At 51.6% G+C, this 22,650-nt stretch overlaps 3 protein-coding genes across 3 annotated transcripts; all 3 read right to left on the reverse strand.

Moving 5' to 3' along the window:
• Positions 1-1,133: 1,133 nt before the first annotated feature.
• On the reverse strand, positions 1,134-5,360 carry LOC137455081 (protocadherin beta-15-like). Its single transcript, XM_068165618.1, has 2 exons — positions 2,843-5,360; positions 1,134-2,205 (listed from the first exon to the last, which is right to left on the reverse strand). Exons 1-2 carry the CDS (start codon positions 5,282-5,284, stop codon positions 2,086-2,088), a joined length of 2,562 nt encoding a protein of 853 aa, XP_068021719.1. The 5' UTR covers positions 5,285-5,360; the 3' UTR covers positions 1,134-2,085.
• Positions 5,361-9,650: 4,290 nt separating this feature from the next.
• On the reverse strand, positions 9,651-13,618 carry LOC137455082 (protocadherin beta-16-like). Its single transcript, XM_068165619.1, has 2 exons — positions 11,087-13,618; positions 9,651-10,536 (listed from the first exon to the last, which is right to left on the reverse strand). Exons 1-2 carry the CDS (start codon positions 13,526-13,528, stop codon positions 10,423-10,425), a joined length of 2,556 nt encoding a protein of 851 aa, XP_068021720.1. The 5' UTR covers positions 13,529-13,618; the 3' UTR covers positions 9,651-10,422.
• Positions 13,619-16,510: 2,892 nt separating this feature from the next.
• On the reverse strand, positions 16,511-20,755 carry LOC137455080 (protocadherin beta-15-like). Its single transcript, XM_068165617.1, has 2 exons — positions 18,230-20,755; positions 16,511-17,497 (listed from the first exon to the last, which is right to left on the reverse strand). Exons 1-2 carry the CDS (start codon positions 20,669-20,671, stop codon positions 17,384-17,386), a joined length of 2,556 nt encoding a protein of 851 aa, XP_068021718.1. The 5' UTR covers positions 20,672-20,755; the 3' UTR covers positions 16,511-17,383.
• Between the last annotated feature and the right edge of the window lie 1,895 nt (positions 20,756-22,650).

Consider the following 22,650-nt stretch of genomic DNA (forward strand, 5'->3'; position numbering starts at 1 on the left):
ACATGAGGAAGAAAGTAAGGGTCCCAGACCACTAGAGCAGGCTTCCCAGAGAGTTTGTGGAGTTGTCTCCTCTGAATACTTTCAAGATTCATCTGAATGTGTTCCTATTCAATCTGTTCTGGACTCTATCGTGCTTCTCTTCTCTTCTCTTCTCTTCTCTTCTCTTCTCTTCTCTTCTCTTCTCTTCTCTTCTCTTCTCTTCTCTTCTCTTCTCTTCTCTTCTCTTCTCTTCTCTTCTCTTCTCTTCTCTTCTCTTCTCTTCTCTTCTCTTCTCTTCTCTTCTCTTCTCTTCTCTTCTCTTCTCTTCTCTTCTCTTCTCTTCTCTTTCTCTCTTCTCTTCTCTTCTCTTCTCTTCTCTCTTTCCATTCCAACACCATTACTGTTGGTGTATTTCAAGTTAGTTCCAAGGCTGTCAAACACTCCTGTATGAGTCAAAGGAGGATCTCACGCATTTTGCTGCTCTCACATAGAGAAGATGAGGCTGCTGTGCTGAAGGGAGCAAAATACCCTTCTTGCCTGCTGAGCTGGAAGTGGGTGTAACAGGGATGAAGCATATTATTGCCTGAGGAAGAGCAATACTGCTGTCCCCACCAAGCCACAGTGCTGTGTTGGCAGGCTGGGCAGATGGGCTTCAGGAAATTGAATTCAGTGCCACCTGAGCTCATTATGATGGAGTGGGTGACATGGAGAGGAAAGCAGAGAGACAAAGCATTGGCCATGCAATTGCCATGCTGGGGCAGTGGACACCCTCCATCTGGGAATACTCTATGGGAAGCAACTCCAAGTATCAGCAAAGCAATCTTCCGCCACTGTGAGATGGATTGAGCTGCCAGTCTGTCATGAGACCAAAATACAGATCACTTTCTGCACATGAAGTTTTTAGGCTGTTTAGCTGAACAAGCTGTGCATAGTTATGGGTGTCCAGCATCCAGAGTGAGCTGGACCATGAAGCACAGCACTGATCATGGGTTTCTGAAACAGACAAAGATTGTTGCTCTAATACACAATCTCTCTGGCTGGGACCTGTCCATTTTGTTCCAGCTTCTGAGAGTGGCCTATTTCCAGGTCTCTCTGATTTTCCCTCAATAAAATCACTCCAAAGGCTTGGATTTCTTCCCAAAATCCTGCTCTTGAGGAGGCAATTTTCTCAACCATGACTGTGACAAGTTATATTCCAGACAGCACACTCAGTTGAGGGAGATCCAAGTAGATTTTATTGTTTTCTATCATCAGACATTTGACACTTAAAGGTGTGTAGTGACAGCAAATATCACAGGACTTTATATAGCATTACCGGTTAATGAAAGCAAAACAGAAAGCCTCTTGATGCCCTATAGTCTACAGTGTCTTAAGATCATAGAAAATATTTCACACAATTTTACTGCAAAACCACAGAGGAAGCTTTTAATTCTCCACCATCATACTAAAAAACCCAAAACCACCAAAAACCAAAACCCAACCCAAGCAAACAACCAACCCTCAAAAAACCCAACCAAACAAAAAAAAAAAAAAACCAAACAAACACCCTTGAATGTACATTTCAACTTCATGGTATGAAGTTGAAGCATATATTGTTTCAAGCCCACTCTTTAGAGTAAGGAGAAAGTGTGAGGACCTGCTCAAACAGGAGAAGTGTGACAATGTCAGCTGTTTCTAGTGTAATCAGCTACTGCCTCTTATTAAGAAATCCCATTGCAAACACCACTGAGTTCTGTTGAAGATCTGTTTGCCCGGGATTGACCAGACTGCAGGTAATTAAGACATTGTTACAAAGCCCTCTCCTTAGGACTGAATACATCAAAAAGGGTAATGTAGGGAAAACTTAGGTGCAGAAGCACCAGCACTCTCACAATCGTACACATAATATCAATGTAATCACCATGCAACACAGCCCACATCCTCCATCCCTGTCACAGTTACAAATATCTATATGAATACGGAACTGCATAAATGGAGAGGAGTTTTGCTCTCTCTCAGAGAAGACTTCTATCTCTTGGATGCTTTATTGGTGGATGTTTTGTCTCTTTCCTCCTTTTTCCCTGTGAGAATCTAAGCTGATGAGGACAGACAAGCTTGTTTTTCTCCTCACTGGTGAGTGAGCCAAGGGTTTTGATCAGAACTGATGTTTAGATCAACCCTACTGCTTGCAGCACACACCACTTCTGCAGGTCTGGGACCTCTGTCTTCAGAGAGAGGAGCTCCACCCTACAAAGAAGAGAAGGGTTGTAATTTGGGTATGGAAGGTAAGCAGGCATTAACAAGAAGCTTAGGGGCATAACCAACCCTACTGCATCTGTGACACTACGCTTCTCTACCTAGAGCCAAAGAGGACATTGGAGCAGGTACTGTCTCTCACCTGAAACAGAATATCTAAAGCAAGAAACTACCCTCCACTGCAGCTATCATAAAAAGACTGCTGCAAACTTTGTTATGTCTGATGGTATAAGTTAAGATGGTAAGAGTACAAAAAAAACGCAACATTTATTCATAAACAATACACCTGCTACTCAGTGCATGGATAGGATGTACTGCGGTGGCTGACATATCCACTGCTTCACCATCATCTCATGGTACAGCTGACCGATTTTATGGTAACACAAAGAACTTGATCTTAGGCGAATATTAATGGAATGGAGCTGCCTGCACAGACCTCAAACGGTCACAGTCAGCAATTATGCTTCTCATGGAAAGTCATCACAGTGGTTTTCTCTAACCTCCTCCTATATCAGTAGCCCTCTAAATATCATACCCAAAACACCAACGCCCCTAACTCCCAGGCTTCAAGCCTTACCCCAGTGCTGCCCTGTCCCGGCTCACCCTCATCTCTGCTCCGGTTCCTCACCTGTGCAGCACAGTCGACTCCTTCCGCGACTCTGGACACCTCTTGCGAGCACACCGAGCTCCGATGTGGGGCCACACCAGGGGGCATCTCGGCAGGGAAGCAAGGCAAGAGCGGACCGAGGAAGTGAAAGTCGCTGCTCAGGGTGCCCGTGGCCAAGCACACGTCGTACACAAGGCTGCGGGGAAGGGAACCTGCGTCGCTCTCGGCGACAGCTGTCGGGAAGGTGGGCAAGGGCTCGGCCTGTCTCTGCCTGTCCCGCCGCAGCTTCATGAGCAGGGCGACCAGGCCGGTGGCCAGGCAGAGCGCGGAGACGCAGGCCAGGCAGGCGATGAGGTAGAGAGTGAGCGTGTCGTCGGGCTCGGCGGGCGGCGCGTCCTGGCTGAGGCGCACATGGGCGTCGGAGAAGTCGTGGAGCAGGGCGATGGCGAGGGTGGCGCTGGCCGAGCGCGGCGGCTGGCCGCGGTCTCGCACGAGCACGACGAGCCTGTGTCGGGGCGCGTCGCGCTCGGCCACGGCCCGCGCCGTGCGCAGCTCGCCGCTGTGCAGCCCGAGGCGGAAGAGCCCCGGCTCCGTGGCCTTGGCCAGCTCGTAGGACAGCCAGGCGTTCTGCCCCGCGTCCGCGTCCACCGCCACCACCTTGGCCACCAGGTAGCCTGCCGGCGCCCAGCGCGGCACCAGCTCGCCCGCGCCCGCGCCGCTCTCGGCACCAGGGTGCAGCACCACCGGCGCGTTGTCGTTCTCGTCGCGCACCAGCACGCGCACCAGCGCCCGCGCGCTCAGCGCCGGCGACCCGCCGTCGGCCGCGCTCACCCACACCTCCAAGGCGCGCACCCGCTCGTAGTCCAGCGAGCGCACCACGTACACGTCGCCGCTCTCCGAGCTCACCGACACCGCCGCCTGCTCCTGGCCCTCCTCACGCACCAGCGCGTACTGCACGCGGGCGTTGCTGCCCGCGTCCGCGTCGCTGGCCTGCACGCTGCCGATGCGCACCATGGGGCTGTTGTTCTCCGTCACCCACATGCTGTACAGCTCCTGGCTGAAGGCGGGGGCGTTGTCGTTCACGTCCGTCACCTGCACCCACAGACTCTCCCGAGAGCTCAGGCGCCGCGGGCCCCAGTCCGTCGCTCGGATGCTGATGTTATAATCTGCCATCGTCTCCCTGTCCAGCGCCGCGTTGGTTCTCAGCTCGTAGTAATTGTCGAAGGTGGGGCTGAGAGTGAAGGGCAAGTCCCCATCGATGGTGCACTCTATCCTGCCGTTGTCGCCGGCATCTCTGTCCCGCACGCTGAACAGCGCCACCAGTGTGTGTGGCGGAGCGTCCTCGGGAAGCGAGGCAGTGTGTGAGGTCAGCTGTATCTCTGGGGCGTTGTCGTTCACATCCACCACCTCCACCTGGACTTTGCAATGCACAGACAGACCCCCGCCATCAGTGGCTCTCACCATCATCTCGTGTTTTTTCATTTCCTCGAAATCCAGGATGCCAGCCACCCGAATCTCCCCCGTGTCAGGGTTCAGATCAAAGAGCTCCCGGGACCCTTCAGATGACTTAGTGAAGGCGTACTGCACTTTACCGTTGGACCCTTCATCAGGATCCGTGGCCGCGACTCTCACCACCAGCTGCCCTGCGGGGCTGTTCTCGGCCAAACGCACCTCGTAGATCTCCCGACTAAACATCGGGGTATTGTCATTGATATCCAGTACCACGATCCGGATCTGAGCAGCGCCTGACTTGGGTGGCGAGCCCCCATCAGTGGCAGTGAGCAGTAAATTCAGTTTCGGCGTCTCTTCGCGGTCCAGCTGCCGATCTAAGACGAGCTCTGCATATTTTACTCCGTCATTCATTGTATTAAGAGCAAGGGAAAAATGAGAATTGGACTCGAGGCTGTAATTCTGCAAACCGTTGCTGCCCACGTCCTTGTCCCGGGCACTTTCTAAAGGGAAACGGGATCCGGGAGATGTCGTTTCCGGAATCTCTAAAATAATTTCCTTCTCCGGGAACACTGGGGAATTGTCATTCACGTCAAGAATCTCCACCTCCCCTCGGATCAGCTGCAATGGGTTGTCAATTAACACCTTAAAGAGGAGTGTACATGTCTCACTCTGAGGACAGATCTCTTCTCTGTCCAGAGACTCCTTGGCCGTCAGCACTCCGGTGCTCGGGTTGAGGCGGAAAAGCTGCTGGTTCCCCTCGGACACAACGCGCGCCTTGCGAGCTGCCAGCTGGCTCGGGGCAAGCCCCAGGTCCTGGGCAATATTGCCCACAAAGGAGTCCCTCTCCATCTCCTCCGCCAGAGAGTAGCGGAGGCTTTCGGCCCCGCTTTGCCACACGCAAACGCACAGAAGGAACAAGCTCACTTGCCTGAGGCTGCCTCTTCTCCGTCTCCCGTTCCACGCCATTCCTCTTCCCAAAAGCCGGACAGCGTCCTCCCGGCTTGCCGGCATTTGCAAGCAGCGTCCCAGTTGGAGACGTGTTTTTCAGGGATGGCGGAGAAGGTCTGCAAGGCCCTGAGCAGCCTGGCTGCTCGACCCTCCGCTCTTCCCGAGCAGCTCTGTCAGCTGTTTTTGCGTGCCGGTGCTGCAGAGCCTGAGAGGGCAGAGGAATCCGCCGATCCGTGGTCAACACCGCCACCCAGCGTCGGCATCGGGAATGGTTCCCGTGCTTCTGGTTGGCGCTGCTGCTTTGGGATTTACTGATTCCAGGTGATCTCTTCGTGCACCAAAGCAGAGTGTCACAGACAAAGCTCGAAAGAGGTCTTCCCCACAACACAATGACAATGTTGTTTCTGAGATACACTCCCTAATTTTTATTTTTTTCCCCACATGCTGTTTTAACCATCTCCCAGGAGAAGCATATTTTAAACCCCTTTCTGTCCTGATTTGAGAGGAGTGTTCTCCTCTTCCACCTGCTGCCCCTGCCACGCAGATCTTTTGTGATGAGGAGTCAAAAACACTGCAGAGTTTCATGTCCTTAGAAGTCAAACCTGAACTCCTTCATCTGTGTAATGATTCACAGTCAGCAGGTGTTTGATACCAAAGTCAAGAGAACAACTAGGTGAGCTCATAAATTCGCCCCCCAGGGTACTCAAACGCTAAGAAGAAGAAGCTACTGGGTACAATAGCAAAGAGCAGGTATCTAATGAGTTTGATCAGTGGGCCTCTGAGCGAGAGGACCACAAGTTTCACAACAGTGACTTTCCATTTGTGGACATCAAAATTGTACAGGAGCAGCTGTAGGGGCTGAATGTCTACGAGTCTATCAGGCCTAGTGGGATTCATCCCAAAGTACTAAATGTGCCAGCAGGGGCTATAGCAGGACCCATCTCTGTCATCTACCACAGGTTTTGGGAGATCCCCACTCACTAGAATCTACCCAGTTGCTGTTCTTCAGGCCCAGCCAGCAGGCCACCTCCATGCCACCGCTCACATAGCTGTTCCTCTCTTTCCTCCACACCTCCACCTCAGTGGGATGGGAAGGAGAAGCAGGAGTGTGGGGGGAAACCAAAGCCCAGTGGGTTGAGATAGAGTTTAATAGAACAACAGAAGGAGACATCTTGAGTGGACTCATGCTGCCACAGTCATAGAAAATGAGAGAAAGGAGAAACTGCCCCAGCCAGGTCTTCCTTTATAGAGCAGAGATGATGTCAGAATGGTGTCAAATACCCATTGGTTGTTTCAGTTGGTCCCAGCTTCTTCAGAAGGAAACTAAAACCAACCTTCTTCTAGCTGAACCCAAGACAATGTTCTTCCAATTTACAAGAAGGGCATGAGAGAGGACCTGGGAAAATTCAGTCCTGTTAGTCTGACCTCAGTTCCTGGAGCCATGATGGAGAAGATCATCCTGGGTACAACTGAAAGGCATTTCAAGCACTGTGCCCTCATCTGGCACAGTCCAAATGGGTTCACCAAGGGAAAGTCCTGTTTAGCTAATTTGATCTCCTTCTATGATAAGATAACCTGAACAGAGGATGATAAGAAAGTGGTAGATGAACTTTTTCTTCATTTTCATAAGGCTTTGATACTGTCCCTCACAGCATCCTTCTGGATGCTTCTGGATCCTTCGACTATCAGATGAATGGGTTTGACGTGATCTGGGTAAGAAACTATCTGAAGGTCAAGGCTCAGAGTGCTTAGTGAGTAGGGCTACATCTGTTTGACAACCAGTCACCAGTAGTGGTCCTCAGGGGTAAGTTCTAAGGCCAGTTCCATTCAGTAAATATCTCAGGTTTTTGGATGCACCATTAGCAGCTTCACTTATGATAACAAATCAGGAGATGCTGTTGATGCTCTTCAAGGCAGAGATGCCTTGCAAAAGGATCTCCATAGCTTGAAGCACTGGATGGTCATCAATGGCATGAAATGTAACAAGCCCAAATGCCAGGTTCTGCACCCAGGATGGAGTAATGCACAAGTCTAGATGGGGAGAGAAGTGGCTGGAGAGCAGCCCTGCAGAAAGGCATCTGTGGGTGCTGGTTGACAGCAGGCCCAAGATGTGTCAGATGTGAGCCCTGGCAGGCAGGGGGGCAAACCAGATCCAGGAGTACATCAAACACAGTGGACCAGCCAGTCAATAGAGATGTTTAGCCACTGTATTCTGATTGATGAGTCCTGTGTGCCATTCTGGGCCCCACCATTTAAGAAGGATGGGAAAGTACTGGTGCTCAACTCCTCTTCCACATCTCCATTGATGGCATGCAAGGGAATGGTTCAAAGCTGCACCAGAGGATGTTCAGCCTTGAAATTAGGAAGCATCTATTCATAGAGAACTTGGTCCAACACTGGAACAGGCTTCCTACACAGATGGTTGCTACCCAAAGCTGGCCAGTCTTTAAGAGGCATTTGTGCAATGTTGTGGCAATGCCAGCGACGAGCAGTGTGAGCAATCTGGCAGTGCAGGCCTAGAGCCTGACATGCTGGTAGGCCATAAATGCAGAATCAGCTAGCAGTGTAGCAAAACAGTGCTGTGCCTGCAGCATGTAACTAAAACAAGACACTGGTAGCTATAAACATGGACAGTTATCTTGGGACAACAGGACATGCACCTGCATCAACAACCTCGTTGTGTCATTAGTAGTTGGACCTATAATCTGTAATAGTGCAATGTGTGGTCACTCATAGGGAACCAATGGAGCTATGCCAACGAGGCCCTCCGAGTCTATATAAGTTGTAGCAGTTGCCTTGCTACGCACTTCTTCTGCCTTTCCTGTCTCCTGTTTCTTCTACACTTTACCGTGCTATACTTGCACTACAGGCCTGCTCCATAGGCCTGCACCTCAGGCCTGCACCACAGGCCTGCACCTCAGGCCTGCACCATAGGCCTGCACCACTGGAACAATAAAGTAACAATACTCGATCACATTGGTCAGCCGTATTGGTTCCTATCTCCGTCACCCCATTACAATGTCTTCAAAAGTGTGCTTTAATTTGTGGTCACCTGTGAAGTGGCCAGGCAGATGGCCTAGACGATTGTTGCAAGCCTGTTCCAGCTGAAATAGTCCTATTCTATTCTATTCTATTCTATTCTATTCTATTCTATTCTATTCTATTCTATTCTATTCTATTCTATTCTATTCTATTCCATTCTATTCCATTCCATTCCACTCCATTCCATTCCTATTCTATTCCATTCCATCCCATCCTGTTCTGTTCCATCCCAACACCATCAGTGTTGCTATATTTCCAAGGCAGTCCTAAGTCCATTCAACCCTCACATAGTAGACAAAGAAGATCTCACACCTTTAGCTGTTCCCATGTAGAGAAGATGAGGCTGCTGAGCTGGAATTGGCTGTGCTGTGCTTGCTGGATGTTAGCAAATCCTTGCTTCACTGGGAAGCCTTTGTGCAGCTTATACAGAACACAACAGCTGCATGGACAGTGTGACCAGAGAGCAAAACACACTGAGCCCACACACCCCAGAGACATCCGGAACTCAGAGAAGAAAGAGCCCCAAGCTAGTGCCACATTGTAACACAATAGCCAAACCCTCCTTGCTTTACTGAGCCACAATGAGGACTGGATGCCTTTCAGTGAATTTGTGATTTGCTTGCACGACCTTGTCATTCCATCACAGAACAGGGTCCTGTCTGAGAGCATATGAGACAAGGAATTAGCTGGAGCATCTGGAACTAACCCCGCTCTTGAGGCATTTCAGAAATGGCTGTAGAAGTGCTGAAATATACCATTACCTGAGGAAATGAGCCTTTAGCTTCGTTTGCTTGGTTGGAGACAACCTTTTTCTGACTTAAAAATTGAATGTAACCAGTGGTGCTGCTTCCAGATGCCAATTCCTTCTGGAAGAACCATAGCCATGTATTGCAGCCTGGATTCCCTCCTCTCCTAAGGCACAAAGCCACTGGCTGTGAGGATGCCATACTAGTGAGAGGAAAGACTATTGACCTGGTCCACAGAGTGTCCCTGGGATGTCTGGTGTCACAACCACATCCATGTGTCCAGCCTCCATATTAAGCTGATCCATGAATTGTGGCAGCAACCTCCATGTATTTCCCCAGATGAATTCTTAGATGGTTTCACCTAATTCAAGACCTCTTAGGCTGGGAGCTGTTGTGAAGTGGCTGGGTGCAACATCTCTAGCACCACAGCCTGGCTTTGAGAAGCTCCAAGCACATTCCTCTAGCTTCTGAGAAAGGCATATTTTCAGGTCACTTTGATTTTGCCTCCATAAACTCCACTGCAAACACTTGGATTGTTCCCAGAATACTGCTCCTGGGGTGGTGATTTCCTCAGTGAAGACTGTGACAAAAGATCTTTCTCACAGCACCCTCAGACAAGGGAGTTCCAAGTAGGTTTTATTTTTTTATATTGTTAGGCATTTCACTTTCAGAATATGTGAGACAGAGAAAATATCACATGAATTTATAATTACCAGTTCATGAAAGGAAAGCAGACAGCTTCTTGATGCCCTGTACTCTATGGTGCCCTAAAATAATTCTTAAAGGCTATTTAATGCAAAGCAAACAATGCTTTTAATTGCCTGCAATCATAGAAGAAAAAAAAAATTAGCCCTGAAATGCTCATTTCTATTTTATGATATGAAAAAGAAAGCACATACTGCTCAAAGCCCATGCCCTAGAGTAAGGAGAACTTGTAAGCTCCTGCTCAAATAGAAGCGGTGTGCCAATGTCAGCCTTTTCTAATGCCATCAGCTTCTGGCTGTTATTAAAGAATTCCTTTGTCATAAAAGAATTCCACTGATTCTGCTGAATACCTTTTTGCCTGGAACTGAGCAGACTGCAGAGCATTGCCACAGAGCTTTCTGCTTGGGACAAAATGCACAGATAAAGTAATAGAGGGAAAATGTGGGTTAGGAAGCAGTAGCACTATAATAATCATGCATCAAGTCTCAGTGCAATCAACATGGAACACAGTCCTCATCCTCCATCCATGTGACAATTACAAATAACTACATGAACAAAACACTGCTCAACAGAAGAGGAGGTTTGCTTTCTGGCAAATAAGACTTGTACCTCCCTGGTACATTTTAGTGGATGTTTGGTTTCTTTGTTCTCTTTTCCCTGCGAGGGTGTTAGCCCGTGAAGACAGAGAAGGTTGTCCTTCTCCCTCAATTATTGACGGGTGAGCCAAAGGTTTTGATCAGAACTGACATTTAACTCCATCCCACCGTTTGCAGAACAAGCTGCTTCGGCAGGCTGGAGACCTCTGCATTCAGAGACGTGAGGCTGCAAAGAAGAGAGATAAGAGGTTGTCACTGCCTGTGGAAGGTAAGCAGGCAATAAGACGATTAGAGGGCATGTCTGAACCATTGCCTGTGTGACACTACCCTTATTTACTCAGAGGCAAAGAGGAGGTTGCACCACACACTGGGTCTCTGACCTGAACAGGGAAGATCTAAGGCCAGGAACCACCATCCACCGCAGACACCACAAAAGCACTGCATCAAGCTTTACCTGAATCACGGGGTGGAATTCAAGATGGGAAGCACCCAATATAAGTCACATTTCTCTTAAACAGGAAATGCTATTTAATGATGCTGCACTCAAAAAGTAAATAGCAGCTGAGCTAAGTGAGACCCTACTAATAGGCACCCGCCAGACTCTGACACTCTCTCTGGTCCCCCCTCCTCCTGCCCCACTGGATCTCTCTGCGCCAATTCGTCACCTCTCCAACTGCCTCATCATCCATAATCCTTCTGTCAAGGGGGGCAAAATACTTTCCCCACGCAGCTTACATCCTTCTCCCTCCCCGCATTGGCCCGCTCCAGTCTCTCACCTGTGCAGTGCAGTCGACTCCTTCCCCGAGGTTGGACGCCTCTTGCGAGCACACCGAGCTCCGATGTGGGGCAGCGCCGGGAGGCATCCCGGCAGGAAAGCAGGGCAGGAGCGGACCGAGGAAGTGAAAGTCGCTGCTCAGGGTGCCGGTGGCCAAGCACACGTCGTACACAAGGCTGCGGGGAAGGGAGCCTGCGTCGCTCTCGGCAACAGCTGTCGGGAAGGTGGGCAAGGGCTCTGCCTGTCTCTGCCTGTCCCGCCGCAGCTTCATGAGCAGGGCGGCCAGGCCGGTGGCCAGGCAGAGCGCGGAGACGCAGGCCAGGCAGGCGATGAGGTAGAGAGTGAGCGTGTCGTCGGGCTCGGCGGGCGGCGCGTCCTGGCTGAGGCGCACATGGACGTCGGAGAAGTCGTGGAGCAGGGCGATGGCGAGGGTGGCGCTGGCCGAGCGCGGCGGCTGGCCGCGGTCTCGCACGAGCACGACGAGCCTGTGTCGGGGCGCGTCGCGCTCGGCCACGGCCCGCGCCGTGCGCAGCTCGCCGCTGTGCAGCCCGAGGCGGAAGAGCCCCGGCTCCGTGGCCTTGGCCAGCTCGTAGGACAGCCAGGCGTTCTGCCCCGCGTCCGCGTCCACCGCCACCACCTTGGCCACCAGGTAGCCTGCCGGCGCCCAGCGCGGCACCAGCTCGCCCGCGCCCGCGCCGCTCTCGGCACCAGGGTGCAGCACCACCGGCGCGTTGTCGTTCTCGTCGCGCACCAGCACGCGCACCAGCGCCCGCGCGCTCAGCGCCGGCGACCCGCCGTCGGCCGCGCTCACCCACACCTCCAAGGCGCGCACCCGCTCGTAGTCCAGCGAGCGCACCACGTACACGTCGCCGCTCTCCGAGCTCACCGACACCGCCGCCTGCTCCTGGCCCTCCTCACGCACCAGCGCGTACTGCACGCGGGCGTTGCTGCCCGCGTCCGCGTCGCTGGCCTGCACGCTGCCGATGCGCACCATGGGGCTGTTGTTCTCCGTCACCCACATGCTGTACAGCTCCTGGCTGAAGGCGGGGGCGTTGTCGTTCACGTCCGTCACCTGCACCCACAGGCTTTGCCGAGAGCTCAGGCGCCGCGGGCCCCAGTCCGTCGCTCGGATGCTGATGTTATACTCTGCCGTCGTCTCTCTGTCCAGCGCCGCGTTGGTTCTCAGCTCGTAGAAATTGCCGAAGGTGGGGGTAAGCGTGAAGGGCAAGTCCCCATCGATGGTGCACTCTGTCCTGCCGTTGTCGCCGGCGTCTCTGTCCCGCACGCTGAACAGCGCCACCAGTGTGCGTGGCGGAGCGTCCTCGGGAATGGAGGCAGTGTGTGAGGTCAGCTGTATCTCTGGGGCATTGTCGTTCACGTCTACGACTTCCACAAGCACTTTGCAATGGGCAAACAAGCCCCCGCCATCAGTGGCTTTCACTACCATCTCGTGGTTTTTAATTTCCTCGAAGTCCAGGTTTCCCTCCACCCGAATTTCCCCCGTGTCAGGGTTTAGATCGAAGAGCAGCTGAGATCTCTCCAGCGCCTCGGTGAAGGCATACCGCACTTTGCCGTTGGATCTTTCGTCGGCATCTGTGGCCACAACTCTTGCTACCAGCTGCCCCTTGGGACTGTTCTCAGCCAGATGCACCTCATAGACCTCCCGATCACAAACTGGAATGTTGTCATTGACATCCAGCACCACAATCCTTATCTGAGCTGTTCCCGACCTGGGTGGTGAGCCTCCATCTGTAGCAGTAAGGAGTAACGTAATTTCTTGTTTCTCTTCCCGATCGAGATGTCGAGCTAAGACAAGCTCTCCGTATTTTACTCCATTTTTCCCTGTTCCGAGAGCAAGCGAGAACTGTGAACTCGGCTCGAGGCTGTAGTTCTGCAAACCGTTACTGCCCACGTCCATGTCCTTGGCGCTTTCTAGAGGGAAACGCGACCCAGGAGATGTGGTTTCGGGGATCTCGAAAACCAACTCCCTCTGTGGGAAAACAGGGGAATTGTCGTTCACGTCAAGAATCTCCACCTCCCCTCGGATCAGCTGCAACGGGTTGTCTAAAAAGACCGTAAAGACGACCGTACAGGTCTCGCTCTGAGGACAGATCGCCTCTCGGTCCAGAGACTCCTTGGCCGTCAGCACTCCGGTGCTCGGGTTGAGGCGGAAAAGCTGCTGGTTCCCCTCGGACACAACGCGCGCCTTGCGAGCTGCCAGCTGGCTCGGAGCAAGCCCCAGGTCCTGGGCAATATTGCCCACAAAGGAGTCCCTCTCCATCTCCTCCGCCAGAGAATAGCGGAGGCTTTCGGCCCCGCTTTGCCACACGCAAACGCACAGAAGGAACAAGCTCACTTGCCTGAGGCTGCCTCCGCTCCGTCTCCCGTTCCACGCCATTCCTCTCCACAAGACCCAGACAGCGTCCTCCCGGCTTGCCGGCATTTGCAAGGAGCGTCCCAGACGGAGCAGTGTTTGCCAGGGATGGCGGTGAAAGTCTTCTACGAGCCGACAAGCAGTCCGGCTGCCTGCCGCTCCACCCCTGCCGACTAGCTCTGTCGGCTGCTTTTGTGTGCCGGTGCTGCCGAGGCGGGGCGGGCAGAGGAGGCTACCGATCCGCGGTCAACATCGCCACCCAGCGTCGGCAGTGGGAATGGTTCCTCTGCATCTAGCTGTCGCTGCTACCTTGGGCTTTGCTGCTTCTTGCTGCGTTCTTCTTGCCAAAGCGGAGTCAAAAACTGGCGCCAGGGCAATACCAAAATGTTCCACATCACTCGAGCTCATCACCACAAGAGAACGGCAGTGCTGTTTCTTGCATACATCACCCTAATTATTTTTTTTTTCCACGTATGTTGTTCTGCATTGGACAACAGATGCCCAATGTAAACGCTTTTCTGTTATGAATGAATAGGTGTGTCTCCTGGTGACCCTGGCACCCAGTATAAGCTTTGTCACTGTGTAACACGTTTGTGAAACTTGTCCGGAGCTATGCACAGTTATCAATGTTCCCATCTCGTCTTAGAGATCCTTTCAAAGTTCCTGTTCTCAGATATCACACCTGAACTCTGTACCTGTGTAAGGACACGCTGCCAGTTATTTTATGGGAAAGGCAACTAGAGGAGGTCATTAATTAAAACATCAGATACACAAACGCTAAATAGAAGGAGTTAACTTGGACAATAGCAATAAGTAGGGCTCTAACGACACTGATGGATGGGGGATTAAAGGAACTATTGAAGTGTTAACTCTGAGAGGTTCAAACAGAAATTTAGTAATGGGTAAGGGAAAAACTAATTAATCTTTAATTATCAGAATATTGCAAAGTATGAAGTGATTACAAGATGTGTAACGAGGAAATAGGAATTGATAAGGTTTATTAAGGGTCCTAACCAGAATCTCCTACTGTGAACCAGGGTCTGTGAATGGCGAACAGAGAAAAACCCCAGTGCCAGGCACTCATCACTGGCAGTGAGAACTGATTCAGATTGAATTCGCTTCTGCCCAATCAGTGTCAACGTCCAGGAAACGCACATGCATTCAAGATGAGAAATGTTCAAGACCACTCTAACTCTTGGAAAACTAAATGTGGAGGATACAACTCCTTTTAAAATATTATCAGAACTTCTGGGCAATAACAGTACGAGTTTTGTGATCGCTTTAATTTAGGCTGAATAGAAGCTTGTTTTGATTGACTCACCATAGGTGACTTTGCTCAGCGTGTGAGACTGCAGAGAGGAGGCCCCGGGGTGCAAACTGTAACTGACCTACACTTGAATCAGTGCTTGCTTGAAATTAAGAAGTAGTGGGTGTCTTGCACAATGCTACTATAAACCAGACTGAGGTTTTTCCTCATGTGAAGGTTGGGCCAAGTTCAGGTTGAAATAAACTGAGTCTGTGGCATAACCTGGGGTCTGAAGTGTTCTCTGCAATCATCAGGTAAGACTGGATGCAGTCACAACCAGCCTACTCTCTGAGAAAGAGTTTAGGAAACACAAGCATCCAGTCTTAAACTTGTGATTTGTTGTGAGTGCCTTATTGGACTCTCCCACAACATCCTTACTTTTCCCTTCAGCAGCTGGAACTGTCAGGAGAGTTCCAAATCTCACTTGTTTCATCTCACTGCTTTGCAGAGACCTTTTAATATTCAAGATCCCTCTTATGGCCAGAAGGTCAATGCTCAGAAGACCTGCAGAGACTTTCCAGCAATTCCCTGCTCCCAACAATTGTCCTGATGTCCAATATAGGCCTCATCTCCAACCTGAAGGAATGAACCTGCACACCCTTACCTCAGCCAAGGGACAACAGGAGAAAAAATCTCCCACTCCTTTGGGAACATTCACAGAGCTTTCCCAGGAGCAACAACTCTACAAAGACCTCTGTCTCCACACAAGGTCTTCAGTTCTTTCCTTTATTTCACTTTCACACAAAAAAGGATCCTGGTTTCCAATGTTACTCTTTGGAACTGCAGCACAAGACAGCATGAGTGTTTCCCAATATTCTGTGCCACATGCCTGCATTCAAACAATCCATTATGAGACATGGGCTGACAGTCCTTCTGAAGAGTAACAGCTAAGACAAGGCCAAAGTTTTTCAGATTAAATGAGAAAGAGCAAAAAGGAGAATGTAAATGCCCTAGCACAAACCCAGCGAATCATATTGAGACAACTTTCCACTGCCATCAAGAAGCCTCTGAATTCAGAAACAACCAGCAGAGCAAAATCATATGCCCTTTTCCAAATTAATTTCAGATCTATCTTCAGACAAAATCCTTTGAAGTGACTTCTGGTGTTTCCTTACAATTCTGAGAGTAAGTGAGACAAGAAATTAGCAGGATCACCTGAAAATAGCACCACTCCTGAGACATTTCAGAAGCAGTTGTAAAAGAGCTGAAAAGTCCGTAAAGGAGCTGAAACACAGCATTGTCTGAGGCAGTAAGTCTTCAATTTCACTTGGCTGGGATGGTTTCCTTTTCCTCTGTGTAGACGCTCACTTGAAATTCAACGGATGCCATTTCCAAATAAAAATGTCTTCTGGAGGAACCATTGTCATATGCTGTACCCTGGATCCTAAGGCATGGAGCCTTTCATTGTGCTGACTTCATGCTAATTAGAGGAAAGATTATTGAACTGTTCCAGAGAGAGTGTTCCTGAGTGCTCTGGTGCTGTATCCTCATCCAGAATGTCCCGCTCCAAAGAAAGATGGTCCATGAACTGTGGCAGTGACTGCCAAGTAGTTCCTCACAGACTTCTCAGGTAATTTCACCCAATTCATGACCTCTCAGGCTGGAAGCCTTCACAAAAGTATTGGTTACAACATGCCTAGAACCACAGCTCAGCTTTGAGAAGCTCCAAGCACATTCCTCTGATTTTCAGATCACTCTAATTTCCCCTCCATAAAAAACCACTCTAAAGTCTTGGATTTCTTCCCAAAATCCTGCTCTTGGGGTGGTGATTTCCTCAGTGATGACTATGAAAAGTGAGCTTCCACACAGCACACTCAGCCAAGGGAGTTCCAAGCAGGCTTTATTGTTTTGTATCTTTAGGTATTGGACTTCTAGAAAATGTGAAAGAGCAAATATCACAGAACTTTATAGGTCATTACTGGTTAATGAAAGGAAAACAGAAAGCCCCCTGACATCCTGTACACTTCAGTGCCCTAAATACTTGTAAAAGCCTAGTTACAAGAAACAACAAACTATTATTTTAATTGCCTAGAATCATAGGGGGGAAAAATCTCGAATGTTTCTTTCAACCTTGCAATATGAAAAACAAGCACACATTGCTCAAAGCACACATTGTAGAGTCAGGAGAACTTGCAAAGCTCCTGCTCAAACAGAAAGATGCCAGTGTCAGCCATTTCTAGTGTAATCAGCTTCTGTCTGTTATTAAACAATTCCTTTGCAAGAACCACTGAATTCTGCTGAATGTCTGTTTGCCTGATCTTGACCAGACCACAGAAAATTAAACACTACTTCAGAGCTCCCTACTTAAGACAAAATACACAGAAAAGGCAATGCAGGGAAAATTTAGGTTAGGAAGCAGTAGTACTCTTACAATCATGCATCAAGTCTCAGTGTAATCAGCATGCAACAAAGTCCTCCTCCATCCATGTCACAACTGCAAAGTATCTACATAAGTACAGTACTGCTCAAGAGGAAGAGGAGGTTTTGCTCTCTCACAGATTTATGGCTCTGACCTTTTTTTTTTTTGGGGGGGGGTAGGGGTGGGGGGTGTTTGGTCTCTCTGTTTTCTTTCCCTGTGAGGATGTTAGCTGGTGAGGACAGATTCCCTTTTTCCTCACCTACTGATGTGTGAGCCAAGGGCTTTGATCAGAACCAGCATTTAGCTCCACGCCCCTGTTTGCAGCACAGGCTACTTCAGCTGGTCTGGGACTCGTGTCTTCGGAGAGGGAAGCCTGCAAAGAACACAGAGGTAAGGCTGTGATTTGGCTGTGGAAGGTAAGCAGTCATCTGCAGGAAGCATAGATGGCAAGTCTGCCACCACTGCATGTGTGGCACCACTCTTCTCTACCCAGAGCCAAAGAATGGTTTGGAGCAGGTGCTGGGGCTCTGACATGAACAGGGAAAATTTAAATCCAGAAACCAACCTCTTTTGTGTACAACACAAGGAACACTAGAGCAAAACTGTTATGATTCTAAGGGAGTAATTTGACATAATAAGAGCCCCAAATAAACTTTCAGAGAAATAGTAAAATGCCATTTAATGTCAATATATCAGGATAGATTGTGGGGAGACTTCAAACTAGTGTTACTAGACCTTCATCATATATATTAATCTTCTGGAGTCTTGTGATGTGCTACATAGATCCCAGGAAAATGAAAGCCATGAAGCCTGCTCTGAATCCAGAGAGCTCTACACAGTGTTTCTAACCAACTCACTAACAAGCTCACACAATGATACCACCACATCAGATATGATCTCAGGGCTAATATAACGATGCAAAGTGTCCCTGATACTGCTGGAAAGCCCTCTGCACTGGCTGTCTCTAATCACTCTATCCACCCCTCCGTCACGGTGGCTCTTTAAACACGAGCTTGAAAAGAGCTGCAATCCTGACTCCCAGGCCTCAACCCCCACTCCTTTGCTGCCCACTTCCCCTCACTTTGGCCCACTCTGGTCAACTTACCTGTGCAGTAAAGTTGACTCCTTCCCCGGGGTTGGACACCTCCTGTGAGCACACCGAGCTCCGCTGTGGGGCACCGCCAGGGGACATCCCGGTAGGGAAGCAGGGCAAGAGAGGACCGAGGAAGTGAAAGTCGCTGCTCAGGGTGCCGGTGGCCAAGCACACGTCGTACACGAGGCTGCGGGGAAGGGAACCTGCGTCGCTCTCGGCGACAGCCGTCGGGAAGGTGGGCAAGGGCTCGGCCTGTCTCTGCCTGTCCCGCCGCAGCTTCATGAGCAGGGCGGCCAGGCCGGTGGCCAGGCAGAGCGCGGAGACGCAGGCCAGGCAGGCGATGAGGTAGAGAGTGAGCGTGTCGTCGGGCTCGGCGGGCGGCGCGTCCTGGCTGAGGCGCACATGGGCGTCGGAGAAGTCGTGGAGCAGGGCGATGGCGAGGGTGGCGCTGGCCGAGCGCGGCGGCTGGCCGCGGTCTCGCACGAGCACGACGAGCCTGTGTCGGGGCGCGTCGCGCTCGGCCACGGCCCGCGCCGTGCGCAGCTCGCCGCTGTGCAGCCCGAGGCGGAAGAGCCCCGGCTCCGTGGCCTTGGCCAGCTCGTAGGACAGCCAGGCGTTCTGCCCCGCGTCCGCGTCCACCGCCACCACCTTGGCCACCAGGTAGCCTGCCGGCGCCCAGCGCGGCACCAGCTCGCCCGCGCCCGCGCCGCTCTCGGCACCAGGGTGCAGCACCACCGGCGCGTTGTCGTTCTCGTCGCGCACCAGCACGCGCACCAGCGCCCGCGCGCTCAGCGCCGGCGACCCGCCGTCGGCCGCGCTCACCCACACCTCCAAGGCGCGCACCCGCTCGTAGTCCAGCGAGCGCACCACGTACACGTCGCCGCTCTCCGAGCTCACCGACACCGCCGCCTGCTCCTGGCCCTCCTCACGCACCAGCGCGTACTGCACGCGGGCGTTGCTGCCCGCGTCCGCGTCCCTGGCCTGCACGCTGCCGATGCGCACCATGGGGCTGTTGTTCTCCGTCACCCACATGCTGTACAGCTCCTGGCTGAAGGCGGGGGCGTTGTCGTTCACGTCCGACACCTGCACCCACAGACTCTCCCGAGAGCTCAGGCGCCGCGGGCCCCAGTCCGTCGCTCGGATGCTGATGTTATACTCTGCCGTCGTCTCCCTGTCCAGCGCCGCGTTGGTTCTCAGCTCGTAGAAATTGCCGAAGGTGGGGGTGAGAGTGAAGGGCAAGTCTCCATCGATGGTGCACTCTGTTCTGCCGTTTTCTCCAGAATCCCGGTCCCGTATGCTGAAGAGAGCCACAACGGTGCGTGGCGGAGCATCCTCGGGCATGCAGGCGGTGTGAGAGGTCAGAGCTATCTCTGGGGCGTTGTCGTTCATGTCCATCACCTCCACCTGGACTTTGCAATGCGTAGAGAGACCTCCACCGTCCGTGGCTTTCACCATCATCTCGTGGTTTTTAATTTCCTCGAAGTCCAGTTTTCCAGCCACGCGAATTTCTCCCGTCTCAGGGTTCAGCTCGAAGAGCTCCTGAGACCCGTCCGATGCCTGGCTGAAGGCGTACTGCACTTTTCCGTTAGACCCTTCATCAGGATCCATAGCCGCGACTCTGATCACCAGCTGCCCCGGGGGGCTGTTCTCAGCCATATGCACCTCGTAGACCTCTCTACTGAACATCGGGGGGTTGTCATTGGCATCCAGTACCACGATCCGGATCTGAGCCATGCCTGACTTGGGTGGTGAGCCCCCGTCGGATGCAGTCAAGAGGAAATTCATGTCTCGCTGCTGTTCTCTGTCGAGCTGCTGCTCCAGGATAAGCTCTGGGTATTTTGTGCCACCTTTCCTTTTTCCGAAAGCGAGGGAGAAATGCGAATTGGACTCGAGGCTGTAGTTCTGCAAGCCGTTGCTACCCACGTCCTTGTCCCGGGCACTTTCTAAAGGGAAACGAGACCCGGGAGGCGTCGTTTCCGGAATCTCTAGAATCATCTCCTTTTCTGGGAACACTGGGGAATTGTCGTTCACGTCAAGAACCTCCACCTCCCCTCGGATCAGCTGCAATGGATTGTCAAGAAAGAGTGAAAAGAAGAGCGTGCAGGTCTCACTCTGAGGACAGATCGCCTCTCGGTCCAGAGTCTCCTTGGCCGTCAGTACTCCGGTGCTCGGGTTAAGGCGGAAAAGCTGCTGGTTCCCCTCGGACACAACGCGCGCCTTGCGAGCTGCCAGCTGGCTCGGAGCAAGCCCCAGGTCCTGGGCAATATTGCCCACAAAGGAGTCCCTCTCCATCTCCTCCGCCAGAGAATAGCGGAGGCTTTCGGCCCCGCTCTGCCACACGCAAACGCACAGAAGGAACAAGCTCACTTGCCTGAGGCTGCTTCTGCTCCGTCTCCCGTTCCACTCCATTGCTCTCCCCAAAAGCCGGACAGCGTCCTCCCGGCTTGTCGGCATTTGCAAGAAGCGTCCCAAGCTGAGCCGTGTTTGTCAGGAATATAGGGCGAAAGGCTTCTTCAAGCCCCCGATCAGCCCGGCTGCGTTCCCCTCTGCCGTTCCCGAGCAGCTCTGTCGGCTGTTTTTGTGCGCCGGTGCTGCCGAGGCGGGGCGGGCAGAGGAAGCTGCCGGTTCATGGTCAACACCGCCACCCAGCGTCAGCAGCGGGAATGGTTCTTCTGCTTCTGACCGCGCGACTACCTTGGCCTTTGCTGCTTCCAGCTTCGTTCTCCTTGCCACAGAGGAGCCAAAAGACTGGTGCCAGCGACAAATCGCCAAAGAGAAGTCTTCCTCATCACCCGAGCTCATCACCACCACACTGGAATGGAAATGCTGTTTCTAGGATGCATCACCCTAATTCGACTGTTTCACATTCTGTATCACCTCGCCGTAAATATGCTAATTTAAAACCGTTTTCTCTCACGAATTGAGACGTCCCCCCTGCTGACGCTGAAACTCAGTTTATGCTGTGTCTAATACATCCGCGAAACGTTTCCCCAGCTGCAACCTATTTGCATCTTGTGGAGGTACACAAACATTTCTCCTTTGATGTTGTCAGACAGCCTTTGAAATTATTTCAACCTCCCTGTCAAACCTGGATTCCTGTACCTCTGTAGGGACACACAGCCAGCAATTATTCCCTACAAACCCACCAGGAGAGATCAGAAATTACACCCCAGGTACACAAAGGATAAAGAGCTGGAGTTAGCAGAGACAACAACAAAGAGCGGGGATCTAAAGACATTCATGAGTGGCCCATTAAACGGAGCATTCAAATGGAAACTCCTAGAGGTTCAACCCGGAGCTTTCTAAACTATAACGGAAAAGGGGCCGGGGGCCGGGGGCGGGCGGTGGGAGCGAAAGCCATAAATTGCGAGATTTTTGAGGAGTGTTCTGGGAATATGCAAAGTTTGTAATGGGATGCTTAGGGGCAGGATCAAACTCGGTCCAACAGTGATCCTCAAAGGAACAACCATAGGCAAACGGAGATGGGAGGGGAGAGTGATTCTGAGTACAGCCTGGCAGTGTGAGCTGGGGTCCGTGCCAGAGAGCACCTAAAACGCTCATGGTCAGAGACTCGCCACTGACCCTGAGGATCTTGCAGCCCAAAAAGCCAATCGTACCCTGGGCTGCATCGAGAGAAGCATAGCCAACGGGGCGAGAGATGTGTTTCTCCCCCTCTACTCCACTTTGGTGAGACTCCACCTGGAGCAATGCACCCAATTCTGAAGCCCCTATTACAGGAAGGATCTGGACGTGCTGGAGCATGTCCAAAGAAGGGCCACGAGGATGAGCAGAGGGCTGGAGCTCCTCTGATATGAGGACAGACTGAGGGAGTTAGGGCTGTTCAGTCTGGAGAAGTCTTCGAGGAGACCTAATTGTGACCTTCCAGTATCTTAAGGGGGCTCCAAGAAAGCTGGGGAGTGACTTTTTAGGGTGTCAGGTAATGATAGGACTAGGGGGAATGGAAAAATACTATTAATAGGAAAACTGAGATGGGATGTTAGGAAGAAGTTGTTTCCCAGGAGGGTGGTGAGAGACTGGCACAGGTTGCCCAGGGAGGTGGTAGAAGCTTCATCTCTGGAGGTTTTTAAGGCCAGGCTGGCTGTGACTGTGTGTAGCCTGCTGTAGTGTGAGGTGTCTCTGCCCCTGGCAGGGGGGTTGGAACTGGATGATCCTTGAGGTCTCTTCCAACCCTAACAATTCTATGATTCTATGATCTACTGACACTGAGACTGCACCTGCGGACCCAGCAGCAAGCTCCGGGAAATGCACACAACACATTGGAGATGTAAGTAGCTACCTTCACTCAGACCAGTCTAACTTACATAATAAACATATTAATAAACCAATGAAAGAAAACAAAACACTAACCAACCAGACAAAAAAAGCAGAACAATGTTTACAGCATACTCGGCTTTGCTCAATAAAACCAAGAG

This window comes from Melanerpes formicivorus, unplaced genomic scaffold, assembly GCF_026170545.1.
Source record: "Melanerpes formicivorus ecotype bairdi unplaced genomic scaffold, bMelFor1.0.p_v2 SCAF_91, whole genome shotgun sequence".
Taxonomy (NCBI): Eukaryota; Metazoa; Chordata; class Aves; order Piciformes; family Picidae; genus Melanerpes; species Melanerpes formicivorus.

Coding starts and splice junctions, on each gene's coding strand:
- LOC137455081 (XM_068165618.1), bottom strand. CDS start 5,284: ATGCCGGCAAGCCGGGAGGACGCTGTCCGGCTTTTGGGAAGAGGAATG. Junction 2,206..2,842: donor GAGTCGACTGTGCTGCACAG/GTGAGGAACCGG, acceptor TCTTCTTTGTAG/GGTGGAGCTCCTCTCTCTGA.
- LOC137455082 (XM_068165619.1), bottom strand. CDS start 13,528: ATGCCGGCAAGCCGGGAGGACGCTGTCTGGGTCTTGTGGAGAGGAATG. Junction 10,537..11,086: donor GAGTCGACTGCACTGCACAG/GTGAGAGACTGG, acceptor TCTTCTTTGCAG/CCTCACGTCTCTGAATGCAG.
- LOC137455080 (XM_068165617.1), bottom strand. CDS start 20,671: ATGCCGACAAGCCGGGAGGACGCTGTCCGGCTTTTGGGGAGAGCAATG. Junction 17,498..18,229: donor GAGTCAACTTTACTGCACAG/GTAAGTTGACCA, acceptor TGTTCTTTGCAG/GCTTCCCTCTCCGAAGACAC.